At 50.5% G+C, this 23,061-nt stretch overlaps 1 protein-coding gene across 1 annotated transcript in view; it reads left to right on the plus strand.

The window, feature by feature from the left end:
- Positions 1–4,469: 4,469 nt before the first annotated feature.
- Shb (SH2 domain containing adaptor protein B) overlaps positions 4,470–23,061 on the plus strand; it is a 131,585-nt gene continuing 112,993 nt past the window's right edge. Inside the window, exon 1 of the mRNA XM_076845789.2 lies at positions 4,470–5,795. Within this exon, the coding sequence (XP_076701904.1) occupies positions 5,076–5,795 (720 nt within the window). The 5' untranslated portion in view covers positions 4,470–5,075. The remainder of the gene's footprint in view (positions 5,796–23,061) is intronic.

The following is a 23,061-nucleotide window of genomic DNA, read 5'->3' on the forward strand; positions in this document are numbered from 1 at the left end:
AAAGGTGGTCATGAATTTCAGGGATCTTGGGGGCCACGGTAAGGATTTTGGCATTTAGCACTAGGGAGATGGGATTCAATGGAGGATTTGAGCAGAGGAGGAACATAGTCAAATTCACTTTAATAGGATGACTGATGGCTTCCGTGAGAAGCGGGGAGAAAAATGGGTAAGAGACAACTGCTGTCATTCAGACAGGAGATAAGGAATCTTGGCCTAGGGTGGTGACAGTGGAGGAGGTAAGAAGTGCTCAGATCCCACATCTACCTGGCTGGAGAAGGTAGCAATGAAAGGAGTAGAGGATGACCGAGGTTTTTGCTTCAAAACTGTATCTCCAGTCCAGACTCCGGCGCTGAACTTCACATCGGCTTATTCAGATGACTAATGCCAAATCAACTATCAGCTCCCCTAAAATACCCTTTTCTCTTTACTCCAGTACTATCTGTCCCTGAGAAGGGGCTGGTCACTATTCACCAAGTGGCCCAAAGCCAGAGACCTGCAAGTCCATCTTCTGAAACGGCTTAGCCATCTTTCACTACACCATTGTTAACCATTCAACAAATAGGTGTTAAGTGCCTTCTGTGCACTATTTTCTGATCCTTTAATATTTATAAGAAGGCATAGCACAGGGAATAACATAAACAAATTAGTTAAAAGATTGTTCGGCCTGCTTTCTGTCCCTCCTCATGAAATGCATCCTTCACTCTGATTCCCAAATGATCTTTAGAAGATATAGAAAGAAGAAAAAAAAAAAACTAGGTGATTTTCTTGCTTAAAGGCTATTACTAGCCACTTAGGAGGCTGAGGTAGGAGGATCACAAGTTTGAGGCCAGCCTCAGCAACTTAGCAAGGTCCTGTCTCAAAATTTAAAAAAAAAGAAAAGAAAAGAAAAGAGGGCTGGAGATGTAGTTCACCGGTAAAACATCCCTGGGTTAAATCCCCAGTACCAACAAACAAATAAAAACCATTGCTGACTTCCTGTTGCATTCAAGGTAAAGTTTCATTCTCCTTAGTTTGGTAGTCAGAACTCTCCTGATGGGACACAATCTTTCTTTGTACCTTTACCCTTTACCCACCTTGTCTTGCCTTACTAATTCTCAGCTACTCAGCTACTCGTTGTCTACTCAAACCAGACTATTCACTATTGCCCAAGTGGTTTCTCACATGTTCCTGCTTCTATGCCCTCACAGTGGATGTTCTCTCTGCCTGGAATTTCCTTTCATATCTAAATGCTGCCCATTCTTCAAGGGCAAGTCCAGATACCACCTCCCTCTGTGATCTTCTCCCTGAGAACTACATTCCGCTTCCCATGTTTCATAGCTCTTTGTCTCTTGTTCTGTCCTGTGCTTCTCTTGCCTTGCCTGCACGATTACTGGTGAGAGACAGAGGCTGTCCCCAGAGTACTTGTGTATCAGCTCATCAGCTAAACACTCTGTATATAATTAACCCCCCTCAATATCCCTGCAATCCCCAGGCAGAGAACTGATATTAACATTCAACAGACTAAACTGAATGATGTTTCTTAAAAGAGGAGATGAGTCTGTTGGGTTGGTGACATCATTTTTGGGGCCTCTATAAATGACATTGTCTTCCTCCAGATACTGGAAGAGGTACTGAGAAAGCAGCTGCCATGTCATTGCCTTTGGTTAGTTCTTGGTTTAAAGTAAGAAGTTGAGTAGGACAGAAACAGGGCCATCCAAACCCAACCCTTCCAATAAGAAAACTGCAGTGGGGGGAGGATGTAAAAAGGCAAAAATGTCAAGAACGATGGGCATTTTTTATTTGCAGCAGTACATAGTGTTAGATTTGTGGTATCAAGAAATCGGGTACCAGTCCAAGCTGTGCCTCCGACTTGATCTCTCCCCTTCACTGGTTCCACACTTTCTTCTATAAAATGAGGTGGCTGGATCTCTGAAAAGACTGTGTCTCTGGTTTTAGCCCTCTTTATTTTTCTGATCCTTTTCTGCTGGTTCTCCAAACCATTAAACACAACATCTTCCTTAGGAATCTTTTCTGTTTCCTTTCAGGATGATTATTTCTGACTCAATCTTGGAAGGTGTGTCTCTACAAGTTCCCAAAGGAAAACACCCATGGGGTTCTTGCCTGCTTGAAGTAAATACCACCTTAGGCCAGTCACCCCATATGTAACCTGGGAATAACATCGAATTGCAGGGATATTGAGGGGGGTTAATTATATACAGAGTGTTTAGGGGGTGAGCAGATACACAAGTACTCTGAATGTTCTTGGCATAATACCATAGCATTACAATAATTCTGGCTTGCAAATTATAGCCCAGCTGAGGCATCACATGGGAAAGTGGGTCTGACCCTTTGGCTTGCTGAAAGTAAAATGGAAAAAATAAGTTGTGAAATATAACTTCTCTTCCTAAATTTCTGGTAAAAGCAGAGATAACCCTTCCATGTGCAACCCACATGCAGGGAACATGCTTCCAGTTCCTGGAGAGGACTTTCTTGTCCCAGGAGCTCTGGCCCACTGCCAGGATCTAGCTGCTAGCTGCTTCTCCTTCCAGAACCTAAGCAGACAGGGGAAGGGAGGGAACTGGAGAATATGGAGGGTGGATGAAAGGTGGGGTTTAAGATGAGGATGTCCTTGCTTTTCAGGTTTTCTATTGGGGATAGAATTATCTATGCAGGATAATTAAGTGCTTATGTGGCAGAGAAGTGATTTAAAGGGTAACTTGAGATGTTTAAGTCTAGGGATACCCAAAATAAACATCTTATCCTTCAACTTCTGGGTCCTCTCCCAATCTCCCCCAGAATATGCCCCCCCCACACACACACACACTCACGATGGATTTAGAGATTATTTTCTTGAAATACTAAGTGAATAGATTTCAGGTAAGAAGTTGATGATGCTTTCTATGACTGTGTGGGGATCACATAGTGCGTTTGGAAAATTCAACTGGCCACAGAGGATGACAGGGCAATCTGACCAGAGAGAGCAGCAAGTAGCTTGTTACTGAAGGAATATTTGCAGTTAGTCCCACCGCATGACTGTGTAGGGCTGAATTCACAGAGAACAGCCTTCAGAGTGAGACCCAAGTTGGAGTTCTGCTTCACCCCTGTGGTCTCAGGCCACAATCTGAACAGGTTACAGAGAGAGGAAGAGATAACCACTCTGGCCCTCTAGATCCAAGAGGTCTCAGACTGAGTTTGGCCTCAGCTCTAGGAGGCTGCTGATCTTGCTGCCTGTCATAATGGGTCTCACTGTTCCTAATACAGGATTCCGGAAAAACAGATTGCCCCAAGGCCCATCAATGATATACAGATAGCAGATGGAGAATATGGATTTAGGGATTGTTTTAGTAAATCAACATGCTTAGAGAATTTTCACTTCTCAGGTACCCACATCTTAGGGTCAAACTATATTCTGGGGTTGCATGACCACATCCTAAGTAGCACCCTGCCCTAGAGGCAGCTACCTTGATTTCAGGCAAGATTTTGGTCTTAACAGGGAGTCTCCGGCTTTCCCCCAGGAAAAGCTACCCTGAGCAAGCTGTGCCCCTCTTTCAGCCTCAGTTTTCCTCAGACCAAAGAATGGTCTTAAGTTGCACCATTATGGTGTCATCAGCTTTGAGAACTGGCATCTGAGGCCGTCATCCGTGTGACTTTCCATGGAGCCTCAGTTTCTCCATCTGTAAAATAAGTCCCTGCCAGCTCCTGCAACTTTAGGCTTTAAACGTACCCACAGCTTGTTCCGCCAGGTTGGCAGTGAACAGGGTTAAAGCTCCAACTTCCTCAGAGGTGAAAAGGTAAGCAAACATTCCCACCTCCCCTTAGCCTTGCTCTCGGATTGGTGCCGGGTCCGGCCCCCGCTGCCTATCCCGTCCGCATCCGTCATCGGGATTGGTAATACTCTCATTAGCATAAAGATTCCTCCAAAGACCCGGCGTATGGTGACTGAACCGGAGTCTCTGTCCCTTTAAGGAGGAGGACAGGCACTCTGTTCCTAAGGGTATTTGGCACCGCATTTCCTCTACACGGGCCACGCTGTAGTAAACTAGAAAGGTCTAGTGTTAATCTTCACTTCCGCCGCCTACTCCGACAGTGGGCATCCTTGGGGTGCACAGCCCTGGGCCCGGGGGACTGAAGACGCGTTTGGCCTCTGCAGGCTGCAGGGTCAGCCTGGCAACCTCTCGCCCGAGGCGGTAGCGGGCTGCCAACGAGGGAAAGCCCGCCGCGAAGCAGGACCCGGGCGCCCTAGGGCACGACCCGGGGGTTGGCGCCGAGGCGGCCGCAGGAGGTGGCGCGTGCTGGAAGGGAGACGTGCGCCCTCTGAGGACCCGGCGCAGGGGAGGCGGGGCTTGGGCAGCGGTCTGGCGGCCCTGCTCGCGGGACTGGGCGGGGCTGGGTCTGCGGGGGCGGGAGGCGGGGCGCGCGGGCCGGGGGCGGGGCCGCGGCGCGGGGCGGGCTCTGGCGGCAGAGTGTCACACACGCGGCGGCTCGGGAGGCGGCGGCAGCGGCAGCGGCAGCGGCAGGCGCCGCTGGGACGGGCACGGGCGCGCGGGCTCGGGCGGGCGCCGGCTGCCTCCCTCCTTCGCTCGCTAGCTCTCTCTCCTGCTTTTTCGCGGGTGGCAGGGCCGGACTCTCCGTAGCGCCCTCGGAAAGAAAGAAGGGGGCCCGAAGACGCCAAGTTCCCGCAGCAGCCACTGATCCCTGCCGAGGCGGAGGCTTGTGGCTCCGACGGGGCAGGAGCGCGCTCCGCGGCGGTGCGCACATTCAAAGCGTCCGCATTCGGGGTCGCCCGGGCCTTCTGCTCGCCGTGGTCGCGGGCCGGGACCTTATGAGACGCGCCTGCCAGAGGCGCGAGATCCGAAGCCCGGGAGAAGAGCGGCGGAGGCGGAGGGCGGTGCTGCAGCTGCCAGAGTCCGAGAGCAGCCTGCAGGAGGCGGCGGCGGCGGCGGCGGTGAGAACTTGAACTTGGCGTCAGGAGTGGGCGCCCCGGACGCCCCCCGCCGGGGCCGGGGCGCCGAGGGACCTGGGCGGCAGCGTTGTCCCCCGAATGGCCGCGGCGGCGGATCGGGCTCCCGCGCCGCGGCCCTAGGTGGCCTCTCGCCATGGCCAAGTGGCTGAACAAGTACTTTAGCTTGGGGAACAGCAAGACCAAGAGCCCCCCGCAGCCACCGAGGCCCGACTACCGCGAGCAGCGGCGCCGGGGCGAGCGACCTTCTCAGCCCCCCCAGTCTGTGCCGCAGGCAGCCTCAGCCACTTCGGCGTCCTGCGGTCCGGCCGCCGCCTCCTGCTTCTCAGCCTCGTCGGGCTCCTTGCCCGACGACAGCGGCAGTACGAGTGACCTCATCCGCGCCTATCGAGCGCAAAAGGAGCGCGACTTCGAGGACCCCTACAACGGGCCCGGCTCATCGCTCCGAAAACTGCGCGCCATGTGCCGTCTGGACTACTGCGGCGGCGGCGGTGGGGAGCCCGGCGGGGGCCAGCGCGCTTTCTCCGCCTCGTCCGCGTCAGGAGCTGCGGGCTGCTGCTGCGCCTCCTCGGGCGCGGGCGCCGCCGCGTCCTCGTCTTCATCCTCTGGCTCCCCGCACCTCTACCGCAGCAGCAGCGAGCGGCGGCCCGCCACACCGGCTGAGGTGCGCTACATCTCCCCCAAGCACCGCCTCATCAAAGTAGAGAGCGCCGCAGCCGGTGGTGCAGTGGATCCCCCGGGGGGCGCCTGCTCGGGCGGTCGCACCTGGAGCCCGACGGCTTGCGGAGGCAAGAAACTGCTCAACAAGTGCGCTGCCTCGGCTGCAGAAGAGAGCGGGGCCGGCAAGAAGGACAAGGTAAGGTGCTTCTTGACCTCGCCCGAGGTTCCATAGACACTGTTCGCACAGGAAAACGGAGGCACCGCTCCAGTACCTAAACCCTACATAAACTTCGACCTAGAACCGTGGGGCCAGGTCTCCGGCGCTGCCACTTGATTCTGCCCACTCCCTCCCGCACTCTCCCAGGTGCACCGTCCCTTCTCTGCTGCTGCTAAACACTCCTCTCAGAGCCCACAACCCTAGCGAGGGAGCCCCGCCCAGCCTTGCCCAAGGAAAAGGGACCCAGCCAGCCCTTCCGGCTCCCGAGTAAAGTCCAGAGAGCCAGGGCTGTCACGGGCCCTCTTTTTCTCTTGGGCCCCCCAGGCTTCCTCCCCCAGCACACACACGATATGTGGCTGGAAACTGAGGTCCAGAGCCGGGAGGGAATTCTATTTATTGTAGGCAGTATTCTTGGTGGCAGATCCAGACCGGCTGTCCCTGAATATGTACATGTAAATCTTTCTACACGCCCCACCCTCCATGCCTTTTTACCAAAGGGGTGGCCTATTGTGCTGGAGCGGCATTGGGAACCCCCCAGTGGAGCTTTTCCCCTGAAATGCGCTACCTCCAAGACTGCCCCACACTAATTGGGCAGTTCCTACCCCAGCACTCCCCAGGGGGTCCACCTATCAGGTGGGCTGAAAGGAGACCCACCCCTCCTATCTCATCTTCTTCCTTCCTGACTCCTTCCCCACCATTGGATCCCAGGGGAGAGGGGGGTCTTTGTGGTAACCCCATTCCTTATGTATCAGGCCATCTTAATCCACCCCCGTTGAAGTAGGTGAGTTAATTCCAGTCAGACGCAGCCTCCTCCTCTTCACACTCCTGAAGGCCTCCTTCCCCCATAAAATAGTACTTGTTCTGTCTACTTCTGGTGGAAGGGCAGTGTTTTGATTGAATGCAAGGCCCAGTGGAAGAGCCCACTCCTTAGGGCAGGATTGCCTGGCTGTCAGGCCCCTGCCCCCTTGTTCTCCCCCACATTCTCCTCCCAGAGGTAAACTTTTGCCCAGGACTGGGTTGATAAAAAGTCTGAGTTCCTCTTAGGACTGGATGTCTGGACAGGAGGGAGACAGGCTTCTACCTGCCAGCTGGTGCTTGGAAAGGGATTTTTTTGTTTTCTCTGAGGAAGGAGTAAGGGGATGCCCTCCTTTAATTTTTCTGCCAGATCTCCTTTCTGCAGTGTCCTGAAGTATTCTCTCCCCTGCTTGTTCTGCCCAGGGCTGGTGGTGTGGGCAGTCTAGAGCACCCCACCTCTCCCTGGATCAGTTTGGGAACTGGGAATACACCTTGGAAGCTTGAACTCTGGACTTGTCAGGCATCCAGGATACCACAGCTTGAAGACAGCTGGGAGCTAGGTGGCCACCCAGGCACTGCCTTGGTGAGGTGGGGGTATATCCCTGGGAGCCACTGGTTGATCTAACAGGAGAACACTGAAGAGGTCCCTTGCAATCTTATGTATAGCCCAAACTTGGCTTGATGCACAGATTCCAGAGAACCTGGAATTTGAGGTTATGGAAGGCACGAGAAAGTGCTCCCAGAGGTTGCAGCTGACTTTTGGACCCTTTCTATCCCCTTCTTATCCACAGTCACCAGCCAGCAGAGCAGAGCTCCTTCCTTTCCTGCTGCTAGTGGTTCTGCCTCTCACTAAAGTCTTCTTTTGTGACTTTTAAAACTTGAGTAAACATTCTTTCCCAATTACATTTAAGACGGTTTCAAATACGTAGGAATAATGTGTTTTGTAGCTGGAATGTCAAGTATGTTTAAGACCTGGTCTCATTCTATCCCCAGATATTTCTTGTAGGTCTTCTCTGTGTCCTCCCTGCAAGGTGCTAGCTACAGTGGGACCCCTTGTGGAGCTGATGTCCCCCGTTGAATGCTGTGATGGGGGCTGTCTTGCCAGGTTGAATGCTGTGATGAGACCTAGTGTCACAGGGGTCAGCAAGGATACCTCAGAGGCAGAACCATTATTGAGCAGGAAGAATTGGGACCATAGATGTCCTGCTACTTCTAAAGACCTGCAGGTGGTTCCTCCTCATGTAAGTTAGCCAAGTTTTAGCCAGCACTTGCTTTGTGTTCAGAGGTATCTTTGCCCAAGCCAGGAGATGAGGGAGTGAACCCTGCAGACTATACAACAGAAATCTCTGGCCTGAGCCTCAGGAGGTAAAGGCCCCATGATTGGGCAAGACCCTAGACAGGCAGGTGCCAGGGGTTAGGGTCCTTGTGAGTTGAGCTCAGTGAGGGACAATGGATGGATTTGGCTGCCGGAGTGATATGGTCACCTCAGATATAACTTTTTTGGAACCAACTCTGGGCTACTTTTCACCTACTAGGTTGTGACTTTGAACTCTTTGATCTTTTAAGAAGTTGTCCCTCTCAGGAGAAGGGATGGCAGTTACCAGATGTTTTTCTACTGAGGAGGAAAGGAAGCAGCTGGGTAGGGAGGAGGCTCCAAGGGAGGGTCTGCAAGGCTCTCTCACTTTAGAATTTGCATTATGATAAGTTCCCTACTGATCTTTGACTGCTGAACCGGGGACTACACTTGGAGAAGCACTGATGCAGCCATGGCTTCTCTCCTTAACTGTCCGTCTGGGTCTTCTGACCTCTGCCACTTTGGGATGCAGAGAGTCCAGATGCCCTGTGTCTACCTTCTGTGTGTGGCCACCACCCCCACCCCATCAGGCGGTCAGGAGGCAGTCTGTTTTTTACATTACTTCCAGCCAGACAACTTTTGGAAGGTCAGGCACACTGTGATCTAGTCCTGAATACCTCAGAGCCTTCCTTCTGCCCCCTACCCATGGATCCAAGAAAACCCACTTAGCCTTCTGTCAGCCCAGCTTTCTTTGATTAGTCCTTAGGGAATTGGATGAGCCTGTTAGGCCTGGCAAATGCCCCCCTGTGTGCCAGGCCTGTGTTTGGTTTTAGCATCAAGCCTGAGTTGAGAGTTATTAAGGTGTGGAGTGGGTCTGTTGGTTAGCAGATCCTTCTTCTAGTGCTGCCCCCCACTACAGTTTATCTTTTGAGGCCTCCATTCCTGCTGACTTCAGTTCCTGTGCTGCCCTCTGTCACACACTTAGGCACCCACCTGCTCTCCCAGGTGAGTCCTGGGGCATGCATACCTAGTCACATTCCCACCAGCATTCAGTCTGGGGCATTTTCCTTGAAGAGAGACTGTTTACTGTGGTGGTTCCTCCTCATCTAAGTTAGGAAGTTTTAGTCAGCACTTGCTTTGTGTTCAAAAGTATCTTGGTCCAAGCCAGGAGATGAGGGAGTGAACTCTGCAGACTACACAACAGAAATCTCTGGCCTGAGCCTCAGGAGGAAATTGAGGTGTCTTTTCAGCATTCGTTTCTCTGTGTTTTTGTCTTGAGGATTTGGGGAGATCTTTATCTAGGAGACAGAAGTGGAATTGCACTGCAAGGGAGGGACAGCAGGCTGCAGAGAACTATGTCAGGCTAAGTGTGTACCTGTGTGCATTTAAGGGTATGCATGTGGGGGGGTACATATGTGTGCATGAACATGTATCAAACCCCGATATGTTCTTGGAAACCAGTGCTTTCATGTCATGGGTCTTGCATGGGGTAACAATGTGAGAGAGGTGGGGTCCAAACTTGGTACCCCACAGGTAGTCCCTGCAGACTGGAGAGCCACAGAAGGGATGTGCTCAGAGCCATGACTGAGGAACATCCCAGCCTCTGCATAGTTGCCAACATGTGGAGGAAATGGAGCCAGAATTGGTGCAGTTGTGCTGCAGTTCAGATGAGAGATGCTGGGGGCTTTAGGTCCTGGGGAAAAAAATACAAACTGTAATAGAAATAGAATTCTTTCAAGTTGTGCCTTATTGAAGAGGAAAAAAAAAATGATAACAAAAACGGCCAGTGACTTGATGGGTCTCTTTTGGTGAGACAGGACTCACCCAGTTATGTTTTCTTCCGAAGTCTTGTTTCTTTTATTATAATTAAGTAAATGTTTCCACCACAACTGAGAAAGTCAAGATGCATCATGGTATCCGTTTTCCTGGGTTTTAAATACATGCTAATGTGTACCAACGCTTGAGATTTTGTCAGCATCCACAAAGTTGAGTTAAATAACACGTTTTCCATAGTTACGGAGTAAATAGTATCATGTCTTTTTTTTTTTTTTTTTCCTTTTTAAAAACATCTAGCAAAGTTTCTGAGCTGCCTGCTAGACAAGGGGAACTCAGGGAAATAAGTGGTAGCTAATTTCCAAGGATGGAGCTTCTCAATTTGCAGTTGATACAGTCGGCTGTGTATCTTGAGGTTCTGCATGTATAGATTTAACCAACTGCAGACCAAAAATATTTGAAAAAAAAAAAAAAAGACTTTTTCCCCTTGTCATTCCCCAAACAATGTAATATAACGAGTATATTCCTAGCATTTACATTGTATTAGGTATTATAAGTAATGTAGAGACAATTTAAAATATACCAGAGGATGTGCATAGATTATATGTAAATCCTATGCCATTTCATATAGGGGACTTCAGCATCTTGGATTTTGGTGTCTGAGGAGGGTCTTGGAACCTGTGCCCCACAGAGATCAAGAAACAACCTATAAGCTTCTCAACTTGTATTCAGTGAGACAGTGTCACAGCCCGAGGAAAATCAGGAGAAAGGGGTGTGCAAGGACTTGGAGGACCTGAATGCTGGCCAGGGAAGGAGGATGTCAGGAGAAGGGGACATCTGAGCTGACTCAGGCATGGGGATCCGCAGGCAGAGAAGTGTGGAAGAGGGGCTGGAGGCTTGAGAGAGAGTGATGGGAATAGGGGAGGTGGCAGAGGGAATTGGAGCCCACAGAGGGAAGAACATGTCTCTTGTATCTTGGTGGGGAGTTGTGGCCAGTCATTTGCTTCTTTTCACAAAAAATCCTTGATGTCAAACTTGATGGAAGCCAGGGTCCAATATCAGTTGTCAGTCATTCTCATTTGATTAACAGCCACATGCTTATATTCTCCAGTTGTTTAAATATCCTTGTTAGAGGGCTGGGGATCTAGCTCAGTGGTAGAACACTTGCCTAGCATGCATAAGGCCCTGGGTTGATATCCAACACTGCAGCAACAACAATCAAGAAAGAAAGAAAGTGGGCTGGAGTAGTGGCTCAGTGGTAGAGCCCTCGCGTGGCATGGGTGAGGCCCTAGGTTTGATCCTCATATAAATAATTGTGTGTATGTGGCAGATACATATGTGTGCATACACCATTGACAACTAAAAAAAAGAAAAAAGTCTTTGTTGGAGAAAGTTAAGAGCAGCCGGGAGTGGTGATATATCTACTTCCAGTGACTCTGGAGGCTAAGGCAGGAAGATCACAAATTTAAGGCCAGCCTCAACAACTTAGGCCTGTCTTGAAATAAAAAGCTCTGGGGATGTGGCTCACTGGTTAGGCACCCTGGGTTCAATCCCCCATAAGAATAAAGGAAAATAAAAAGTTAGGATCAAACATGATAGCTACAGTTTGGTTTGGTGACACATTCTCTTTGATGTCCCTCCCTTGAGAATAGTGTGAGAGAAGTGGTGCATATCAAATCCAGTTCTTCCATTGATTCTCCAGAAGGGAAATATATTCTCCAGACATCATTATAATCACTGACTTGGTTTGTTTGTTTTTTTTTTTTTTGATAGTAGGAATTGAACACAGGGGTAGTAGACCTCCGAGCCACATCCCTAGCCCTATTTTGTATTTTATTTAGAGACAGGGTCTTACTGAGTTGCTCAGAGCCTCACCATTGCTGAGGCTGGCTTTGAACTTGCGATTCTCCTGTTTCAGCTTTCTGAGCTGCTGGGGTTACAGGTGTGTGCTACCATGCCCAGTTTACTTGGTTATTTTAGTCCTGACTGTCATGCTAGGTACTTGGTCCCAGTACTGTGCCAGCTGTTGCTGTAGGACAAGTCACCCCAACCTCAGGTTTTAAACCAGAGGTCACCAGACCTCTTAAGGGCCAGGGCCAGATAGTAAATGTTTTCAGGCATGCAGGCCAGATGGTCTCAGGCTCCGTAATGACTGGTCAGCCCTGCCATTGTAACTTGGAAGCAGTTGTAGACAGTATGTTAATCAGTGGGAATAGCTGTGTTCCAGTAAAACTTTATTTACAAAAGCAGGCCACTGGCCCAAGGGCCATAGTTTTCCACCTAGTCTTTAAACGATAAGTTTATATTTGTGGTCCATGAGCGGCACATCTGAGTAGCTTTCCTGGTCTCAGCTGGGCTTGCTCAGACCTAGGGGTCCTGGCTCGGCTTTCCTACATGTTTGGCAGGCTGATTGGATGGCCTTGGGCTGTGGCAATTCAGCCCTGTTCCATGTGGTCCCTCATCCTTCAGCACATGTTCATGTGGTGGCAGGGTTCCAAGAAAGGGCAGAAGCCCATATGGATTTTTTTTTCTTTCTTCCATTGAAGTTATTTTTTTTCTTTTCCTTTTCTTTCCTTCCTTCTTTCTTTTTCTGGTACTGGGAATTGAAGCCAGGGGCACTTTGCTACTGATCACATCCCTAGCCCTTTTAATTTTTTTATTCTGAGGCAGAATCTTGCTAAATTGCCCAGGCTGGCCTTGAACCCCTGTCTCAGCCTGGTAAATACTGGGATTACAGGGGTGTGCCGCTGCGCCCTGCAGGTTTGAGGTTGCAGACTGGTGGTACTGTTCTTTCTACTGCATGCTCTTGACCAAAGTAAGTCACAGCTCAAGTCCCCAGGATTCCAGGAAAGAGGAGGAACTGGAGAGTCCCAAGGCAAAGGGCAGGGACACATGCAAGCCATTAATTAGGGCCTTCAGTGGCATTCATCTACTGCAGGTAATATTACCCCATCTCATGGATAAAGAAACGGAGGTTTACAGAAGTTAATGACATACCTAATGTCACGCAGCTCCAAGTGACAGAACGAGGCTCTCGCCTGTGCAGTCTGTGCATCACCTGTATGCTTTTCATGGACTTGTTCCAATGTTTTCCATGGTGGCAATGGCAATAGAGGTTCAGCTGTTTACTGAGGTGTGTTGTATGTCCCCGCCTCCCCTCCGCTTACCCTTCCTCTCTGCATCCCTCGGCCTGATGGCCTGAGTGCTTGCTTCAGCATGGGCTTTAGTGCCCCTAGAAGAGCCCCGGAGCTGGCCCCTCTCCCTCTCCCATCTGCCTTGGAGTTCCATAAAGGAGATGTTAATGCAGCACTGGAATTATTTTATAGCAAAATTCTGCACACAGAGTTGGCACATCCCAAAGGACAGCTGCACAAAACATGTGTCTTGTAACTGTCATGTCTTCTCATTCTAACACCAAGCGTTCCCTCCCTCCAAGGATCGTCCAGGCTGCATGTGCTCTGTTTTAAGAAAAAGAACTGGTGGTACCTTAGCTCTTATCCACAAGGAACTTCAGTTTCCTTGAAGGAGATCAGGTGACCATTCTCTCTAATCTGACAATCACAGAACATGACTGATTACCCTGGGATTTAACCCCCAAGACTTGACCCCGTTCTCTCCCTGCCCCCGAAGCATTTCTGAACCATAAAATTGGCTTTAAAAGGCAAATCTGAAACAGGTGTGTTTTCCTCTCTCATTCGGCTGAGTCCTTCCCTCCTGAGTTTGGCATGTGCTGGGAGAGCCCAGGGGTGGTGGCCTGTGGGGAAGAGGTAGGTCACCTTTGGTCCTATAAAATAAACGGGGGCTTGTGGCTTTGCAGCCAGGAGCTGGGCTGCTGCTGGCTGGCTGATGGCACACCCCACTGGCCTTTTGAGCCGGGGGAAAGTGGTGGGGTTGCGCTTCCTGCCAGGCAGAGATTGAGATGCTGCTCCAGGAGGCTGCAGTGGCCTCTGACCTGGTGACTTGTGTTTGGCCTGTGTTGATTGAGGAATTGCTGTCTCAGGCCACTGTTAGGAGGTGGGCAGGTACACAGATGAACCGGGCATTCCACAAGGAACTATCCTCTGGCTGGGGACAGGAACCATGACTGGGACACAGATCTGTGTACCAGAATTTATGTCTAGACAGAGTGCTGTGGGTGGACTGACAGCCACTTGGCACAGTGGCTGTTCTGGGCAGGACCTTGATTCCATGGAGTCAAAGGAGAAGCAGGGTGAGTTCTTTTCAACTGAGGAAATCGAGAAAGGCTTCTCAGAGGAGGAGGCATTTGCGAAAAAAAGATTAGTCACTTAAATTAACGGAGCTTTCTACAGTAATACTGGTTATATAGTTTCATTGCACATTTTCTGAGCCAGCTGCTGTTTTGTGTTCTGTTAACTCTTACTCCTCACCACAGACCTTTGAGGTAGTATTCCCTACTAGTATCCCACTTTTACATAAGAGAAAACTGAGGCACAGAGAGGTTAAGTAATTTGTCTGAGGTTATCCAGCCAATAAGTGGTAGAGATGAGAGTTGAAACTGGGTCCAGAGCCTGTGTCTTTGACCACTGTGCCACATCACCTCAAGCTACACAGTCTCCTGCTTGAATTTTCTCTGCATTATTTGTGTTTGACTTAATCTTTATAAGAACCCCCTCTATTGGCATTGTAAGAGTGACTGGTTCCTACATTTATGTAAGTATTCCACAAAGGGCACTTTTGTGGCTGTAATTCGTTTGCTTCTCAGAACTACTTCCAGGTACTGGAATCCCTCTGTACAGATAGAGGCTTTGGGGAGGGGCAGAGTCTGCCCTGCCTTGAGGCAGGTTCTGGCAGAGCCAGCAGCCAGGCTGTCAATCTGGTGTTAAGTCCAGTGCCCCTTGTGCCGGGTGTTGTGAAGGTGGCTCCTCTAGAGCTAGCTCCAGCCCACAGGAAGGGTGACAGCCTGATTGATTTCCGTTTCTTTCTGTTTTGATTCTGAAACGCTTTGCTCAGACTGTTAAGGTGCAACGGCAGAGACCCTTGCTTCCACAATGGAATTTTCCTTCTCTTCCTGTTTGGTATTTTCCAGTAATATTTCTATTAATGTTTCACTTTCAGAGGCACTAACTTCCTGAGGGTTTCAGCTTTCTCGACTGCTGAGCCAGGAAGGACTAAATTTTCCTTCCAATCAGTTCCTTTCCATTTTCTCTACGGGGAGTTCTCTGGGTTTCCCATTATGCCGTAAAGGAAGGATCCTGGAGGTGGGTCCAGGGGATGGAGAGAGAATTAGTCAGGGCCCTGGGGAATGACTCAGCCCCATGTTTTCCAAGCAGCACTTAATAGCAGTGGCCAGAAAGGGGTTTCCCAAGGCTGAAGAGGGGCTGCCCATGGCTTGACAGGTGGGGGAGGTGGGCCCTCTGGGTGGTGTCCTTTAGGCTGGACAGAGTCTTCAACTGAGCCACCAGAGCCCGTGCCCATTCCATTCTCCTTGTTTCATTGATTCCTTCAGTAGATGTTGCCGAGAGCTCGCCGTGTGCTGGGTGTTCTGCGTGGTGCTGGGGCCACAACAGTGAACAGAAAGCTTACAAGTCCTGCTCCCCTGAGTTTGCAGGCATAGCTTGTCGGGGACTGCGACTCTGGAGACAGGATAGAGGTCAACTGGGCCCAAGTATGAGTGGCATGCTATTATTATTATTATTATTATTATTATTGTTATTATTATTATTAGGTACCAGGGATTGAACTCGGGCACTGACCATTGCGCCACACCCCCAGCTCTATTCTGTATTTTATTTAGAGACAGGGTCTCACTGAGTTAGTTACTTAGCACCTCGCTTTTGCTGAGGCTGGCTTTGAACTCCTGCTTCAGCCTCCCGAGCCGCTGGGATTACAGGCATGTGTGCCTGGCTGGCATGCTGTTTTGTATGGTGCTCAGAGAGGGCTTTGCTGAGGCTGAGCTGGTGTGAGCCCCATGGCTCTCCAAGATAAGAGGGGAAAGCCGGAAGCCCACGGTGGCAGAGGTGGGAGCAGGGAGGGGTTGTCCCAGGAGCATCACGTCACTGAGCCTGAGCAGGACGGGGGAGGGCGAGAGGTGGGGCCTCAGGCAGGAAAGAGGTCTTTCACCTGTGCTCTGCGTTGGAGCTGGAAGGTTCTGAGCAGGGAGCCCCATGACCTGACGGAGGTTTTAGAAGGCTTGTGCTGGCTGCCTTATGGGAACAGTGGAGAGGACACGCAGGGAGACTTCTGGAACTGGGGCACTCACAGCTGGGATGAGAGGAGGCCAGGTTTGGGGTGTCTGAAAGATAGGGCCATAGTGTCTCCTGACAGATGATCTGTAAGAAGAGTCAGGGTGTGGGGCGGGGGGTGGGCGATGAGCATCCAGGAGCAACAGTGACCTTGGCTGGGATGGGGAAGGCTCTGGAGCCCAAGTTACAACTCAGCTGATGGAGTTGGCAGAGAGGGATGCCCTCTGCCCTCCCTGAGGACCCAGCAGAGACAAGCATGGCTTCCGTGTGGGGCTGCAGGAGGAACTGGAAACCACCAGGAAGAGGAGGCCACATGAGAGCAGGAGAGGGGCAGATCCTGGACAGGAGGGATCCCTTCCACAGCGACTGAGGTTGGAAGGGGGCGGGCTGCTTGCCCTTGGTGTGGCCAGAGCTTGCTGCCTGCAGTTGTGACTGCAGGGGTAGAGGAAGGTGATAAGAGGTCAGGTGTGAAGGGCCCGGCCTGCCACCTCCTTGAGGTTACTCCAGTATTCCAAATTCAAGGGGCTGCTTGGGAGGCTGAGCTGGACACACCCAGGTAAAAGGCGAATGCTGGGATTAAGTCTCCAGGGACAGGGCAGGGGCTCAGCACAAACACTTCAGGTAGTTGGAAAGTTCTCCCTTATCTGGGGTTTGTGGGACTCTGGCTACAGGGAGGAGGCCAACAGCAGGGAGGAATGGGCCTCTCCAGGTTTCCCCAGCCGGGTTGGAATTTTAAAAATGAAAATGACCAGAAAGTTGACAGCAAAACGTCACCGTTTTTTGTTGGACTTGTTGGTCTTGCACTCCCAGAAAGCCAGACAGCCCTGTGATCCCTCTGGTGCATTCCAAAGCTGCACATGTGATCTGGGGACCACGTGGCATTGTGGGAATGGTGCAGTCCCTACCTGCCCTTCTGTGTGGGCCGCTGGCCTTGGCTGCACTCAGCCCCTTCTCAGGAGGGGCGGGCTCCGATGCTGAGGTGGATTTCAGGCTCATTGGTGACCTCCTCCCCTCCTTTATAACAAGAGTGAGCAAATCTGCTGCAGAAAATAGAGGTGAGCAAAACCAAAATAGAAATCAGCCTTAATTGTGTAATTCAAAGAAACCACTGGTAACATTTGAGTGTTTTTTCGGCTTGCCTTATTTCCCTGCATATGCATCCATTTTTTCCCTCCACAAAAATTAAGTAATATTGCATATTTTTTTTCAAAGACAATTATCTTATGAACACCCAACAACCACAATTTAATAGCCAAATGTTTCAGCTCTCTCTCATCTTTACTAATTCAGTGGCCCTATAATGAACATCTTTGTAACTGCATTCTTTATACAGAATATATATTCTTTATACAGAAAATATATTTCCCTGGGATTGAACCTGATAAGAATTGTTGGGTAAAATGATAAAAATTTTGATATGTGTTTTTAGATTGTGTTCTAGAAAAGCTTTACCAATTGATGCCTGTTCAACTCTTCTCTCACAAGACTGGGGATTCTAATGCAATTTGGTTTAATTTGCAATTTCTCGGATTACTGGTGCATACGTGCATTGACCATTTGTGTTGCTTTCCAAAAATTGTTTGCTTATATCTTCTACTCACCCTTTTGTACTGCAGAGTTTTATCTTTTTATGGGGTTGTACAACTTTTTGTGGATTAAGGAGTACAGCCTCTTACCTGCTGTTTGGGGTGCAGAATGTTTTCTTTTTAAAGTTTACAAATTGACTTTTGGTTCTGTGTCTGGTGATGGCTGGTGCTTACAGTGCATTTTTATCTGTTGTTAAATCGGTTCTTCATGATTTCTTGAGTGTGCTGCTTAGAAATTCTTCTTCATTCCAAATATTTACTCCAGCATATTCTTCTAATACTTTGATGGTTTCTTTCCTTTTGCATTGAAGGTTTTTATTTTTGTTGTTGTTGTTGTTGTTTTTGGTACTGGGAATTGAACCCAGGCTGATCTTCCACTGAGCTACATCCCAGTCCTTTTTAATTTTTTTTATTTTGAGACAGGGTCTGGCTCATCTGCTAAGGGTCTCACTACATTGTTGAGGCTGGCCTCAAACCCTCTTGCCGCAGCCTCCTGAGTTTCTGGGATCACAGGTGTGCACCACCATGCCTGTCTACTCTGAAGTGTTAATCTGCCTGTAGTCAGATCTCGGGGTCTGAGTAGGCATCATATATTTTTCTGATAGCATGTTTCTGGACAGCTTCTCTCTGCTCACTCTAGATCTGCCTGTATTCCTTCAAGTGCCTCTTTAGACTTAAATATTTTGATTCTGTCTTGCCCTGACTGTGTTTAGGTCTCATCGGTGATTATGATAATGATGACGAAGGCTTGTCTTTATAAAATGATACCTTTCCTCTGCAGATACTCATGCACTTATTACATGGCTCCTGACACATGAGGGAAATAACCAGGTATTAGCGCTTCATCTTTGGATGCCACACCTGATGTGGTGGATGGGGTGTGACCAGGAAAGCCTCCCCTCCCTCTGGCAGAGTCAGCTTCCCCTCTGGGGCCACGGGGCCAGGCTGCCTTGGTGTATTTGGGGTGGTCAATCACTGGAGTCCCCCCTGCGCCCTTGGCTTTAACTAAGACACTCTGTTTCATCTTTCTCCCGGAGGCTTTGCGGTGGAAGAGGTCTAGCCTTCAGTTGTCCACGGAGCACGATGTTTAGATGCCAGCCAGGCTCCAGTAGTGAGGCTGAGACCTGAGGGATCACCAGCCATGATTACGCCCAAGTGGTCTAACTCAGCCTGGAAAGGCCCATGAGTCTCCAAGGCAAGATGGGAAGAGGTCGATGCCCCCATAGAGAGGCAGCACTGGGAAAGTAGCCTGTATTGTGTGGACTTGAAGGATGGGTAAGACTTGAAGGTGTGACCTGTGGGAATTCCATGACTTTGGTCACTTAATTTTTTTTTGTACTAGAGAATAGAATCCAGGGGCACTCAGACACTGAGCCACTTCTTCAGCCCTTTTTTGTATTTTATTTAGAGATAGGGTCTTGCTGAGTTGCTCAAATCTTTGCTAAGTTGCTGGGGCTGGCTTTGAACTCACCATCCTCCTGCCTCAGCCCCCCAAGCCTCTGGGATTACAAGCATGCGCCACCATACCTAGCATTAGTCACTTAATTTTTAACACCCACCAAAGTCCAATCCGAGAGGGACTAATTAAAAGTTCTTCCCCCACCAGACCCCCACCCAACCTTTGTTGTCCCCTTTCAACCCAGGTGTCCTGCAGCTTCTATTAGTGAGAGTCAATGACGCCTAGACTGCTGGGCCTGTTCCTCTTTTCTGGCTCAGACCAGTCAGACTGATGCTTCCTGCAGGGTCTGCTTTGGGGCTGGTGATCTTAACGAGTTGAGGCTAGAGGAACGGATGAACCTTTCTGCAGTTCTAAGAGGCTGGGGGCATTTACCCAGTTCATCACACCATGTGTCACACCATGTCATCGAACCTTGGGCCAGCCCTCACAGAACCTGGAGAGCAATTTTCAAAAATACCGGTTTGCTAGGCTCCCACCCAGGCTCATTAAAGCATGATTTCTGAGGGTGGAGCTGGATGCCAGTATTTTTGGAAGCTCCCCAAATGATGGAGACCTGCTACCAAGGCTGAAATCTGCTGTCTGAGGCCTTTGGGACCCCAGGAGACCCTGGGGATCTCCCAGTTTGGCCCTTTTCCAGCCATACTTGAAAACCTCAATGATGAGCGCATTTGTCCCCCACCACCAGGCCCCTTTACTCAGTGGGAGTTGGAAGCTGCCTCTGATGCCACTCCAGTTCCTGTTGAGTGCCTGACATTTATGGGGGTTCCATCGACTGCCATTCTTGTCCCTGGAGATTCTACTATTGTATTGGTTTGGATCTTTGAGGTCCGGTAGAACAAGTGACCTTGCTTCTCCCACCTGGGGTGTGTTTGGTGTCTTCCACGGCAGAGGAGAGCTGCGGGCTGTAACGCTACCCCACAGGGCCAAGTCCTAGCCAGGGCACCAACTGCCATGGGCAGTGACCCTTCAGTATCTCAGGAGTAGAGACCCCTGATGGAGCTTCTGTCCAGGAGCTTCCTGTGGGCTGAAAGTGACCAGCCAGAGCATGTTCCTAGGGAGTGCCCTGAGGTGGACACAGTGTAGATGGGTAATTGGGTAAGGAGCAGGGTCATGTTCACTGGAGGATTTGGGGAATCTCAGCAGAGCGAGGAGGGGAACAGGCAGGCCTAGATTCTAGGGGAGCAGGTGGGACCTACCATCTAGGACTTTAATCCTCAGTAGGGAGTAAATGAGGCAGAGGTTGCCTGGCTGAGAGTGGCATGGTGACAGGGGCTGCGCATTCTGTGTCCTTGCCGGGGCCCGCCAGGTACCCAGAGTTGTTGGTCCTCACACCATAGACCATAATGGTGCTTACTGTGGCATGGAATGAGCACTGGCTCTAGGGTCCATCATCCTGAGGTCGCATTACTAGCCCTGCTGCTTGGAAGCCTTGTAACTTGGGACAACTGACTAGGTTCTCCATTTGCCAAGTGGGGATAGCGATGGTGTTTCCTGACCACTCGCTCAGCCTTGGGCCATATTTCACTTGCTGTGTTTTATCTCACAGTGGGTCTTTGAGGTGGTGCCATAAGACTCCATTTTATTGAAGGTAAAATATTTAGGAGATGAGGTTTGGGGGGCGGGGGAAGTACGCGGGCCACTGGAGAATCAAATAAAATTGTTAGTCTCAGTGGTGGAGCACAGTGCCTGGAGTATGGGCAGAGCTTCATGAATGTTTTATAATATTTTGTCCACATTTGTCCTGGGCCTCAGTCCAGTTTCCAACTCTTAGCCACAGTAAAACCAGTGGGGCTGCCCTTTCAGGCCCATTGTCCTCAAAATGTGACCCCGTCCTTATCTGATGGGTCAGTTTGTGGTTGACATATGCTTCCCCACAGCCAGAGAGTAACAGGAAAAGCTCTGCCTGGAATCAGCATCGCATTCTAAGAGCTTCGAGCGTGTTAACTCCTGGATCCCCACAACGCTGCCTAGGAGTGGGTTCTGTCAAGTGTCCCATCTTACAGATAGGGAGACTGAGACACACAGGTGACACAGATAGTAGCAGGCAGAGCCGGAACTGTGTGTCAACCCCTTGCCATCAGCCTGGCTCCTGTGTCTGCCCTTGACCTCTCTGCGCTATACAGATGTAGGGGACAGTAACAGGACAGCTGTGTGTCCCATGGTGGTCCCAGAAACATGTAGCCAGAGCCATTTAGAAGCCAGATCACTCTACCACTGATGAAGTGTCTGGTTTGGGCTGGACACGCTCCATGTGCATTTTGACAGGATAGTGCTGCCAGAGAAGCTTCAGGGAAGACTTCCTGGAGGTGGTGGCCTAGGAGCTGGACCTTCATGGATAGGGAGGGAGGGTTTGCGTTTTTAAACACTGGTGGATGTCAGGAGAGCATTCTGGGAAGGGGCTGTGTGTGATCTCTAGGTACTGAAGGAGAGGTTGGAATGGGAGATGAGGCTTTCAGGACAGGCCGTGAAGTTTGGCCTTTTATTCTGTGGGTGATGAAAGGTGGTAGAACGAGGCATGACTGGGTCAGGTCTGGGCTTTAGGAAACCCTGTGTTTCTGCAGCTTCAGAGGGTGGGCTGGGGGGGTGGGGGCCCCAGGCCAAGCCTGGAGGTAGGGACCCCAGTTAAGAGGACATCAGATGCAGTAGCCAGGGGCAGCAAGGGTCTGACCCTAGTCGGCATCCTTAAGCCCTGAAATACTGCACCTGACAGCTCAGGCAGCCCTCACGCGCCTCTGGGTAATGGAGGAAATTGACTGAGCGCTTGTCAAGAGATGGGTTTTTCTGGACTGCTCCTGTCGATAGCCAAGATGCCCTCTGTGGGAGTTGGCGAGTTACTCTGCCTCCGGAGAATTTGTCCCCGTTCTATCAGAGCCTGAGGAAGCATGCTGGGACCCTAGAATCTGGGTCAGGGTGGTGACGTGTCAGCTCCTCCAGGTCCCACTGACAGGGACCCTGTGGAAATCTGACACGGCCTCGTGGAGGGGGACAAGGCAGCCTGTCATGTGGGACTTGGATGGGAGGGACAGCTGTGTGTGCTCTGAAGGTGAACCCAGCTTGGACTGGAGGTCGTGTCCTCCATCTGATGGCCGCAGCGCCCAAGCCACAGGCTGAGGGGCCAGAGCTGCTAGAAGGAAGCAGGGCAGAGACTGAGAACAGTGGGAGGAACAAGGAGCCCAGCCCCGGGGCATGCAGCCTCTGGACGGTGTCCTCCTGAAGGACAAGCTCTTTGAGAAACAGTAAGTGCTCAGGATCCTTCAGGTCCCTGGAGGGAAAGAAACCTTAGCCTCCGTGAAGATGTTTGCTGAGCTCCATCAAACAGCCCCCTGAGGATCCCCGGCCAGTTCCTTCCACCCTCACTGTCCCCAGGGCCCCTGGGCCAGCAGAGCTTGCTTTACAAGACCAGAAGGAGCGCCTGAGGATCTAGGAATAACACGCCTGTCAGTCGGCTCCTCCTCGCCAGGCTTCCGTGGGGCCCTGGATCTGTCTGAAAGCCATCTGTGGTGTGACTGTGAAGTGACAGGATGGTAGGAGTTGGTGTCATCACTTCCTAGTCACCCACAGGACAGCTGAGAACATTGTGACAGCCTGGATTATCCTGCCAGAACCCGGGGCCTGAAGGTTGTCCCAGTGCAGACACCAAGCCCCTGGTGGTCGGCTGGGGTCTTGCCTACCTTGCCCTCACCCACCGAGGCTTTGAGTCACCACCATCTACAGACTATGGGATGGGACAGCAGGGACACTCACCTTCACCCAGACAAGCCCTTTGTTTGGAGTCCCTAAAGCTTTTTAGACAATCCCCAGTTTCAAAAAAAGAGAAAGAAATTTTCTTTGTAGTTGGACCTTTCTGATGGCCACCTTAATAGTAATGGAGAGGGACCCGAGATGTGTAAGGGGACTAAACAAAGCAAGGACTTCATACTTTCTTGAGTCTCCCCAGACTTTTCTTTAAAAAATTCAGCAAGGTATCAGAGCTTTTCTACTTGGGGAGAGGCCTGGCTTCCTAATAAGATCTGTACATTTGAATTTCAAAGGCTTGTTTGAATATGAAATTGAAGGTAACCTTGTATTCACAGTCTAAAAATCAGAAACAAGTGAGGTTGTCATTAAGTCTGTTCCTGTAGCCCTTGGGGCAGGA

The sequence above is a fragment of the Callospermophilus lateralis genome, chromosome 2, assembly GCF_048772815.1.
Source record: "Callospermophilus lateralis isolate mCalLat2 chromosome 2, mCalLat2.hap1, whole genome shotgun sequence".
Classification (NCBI taxonomy): Eukaryota; Metazoa; Chordata; class Mammalia; order Rodentia; family Sciuridae; genus Callospermophilus; species Callospermophilus lateralis.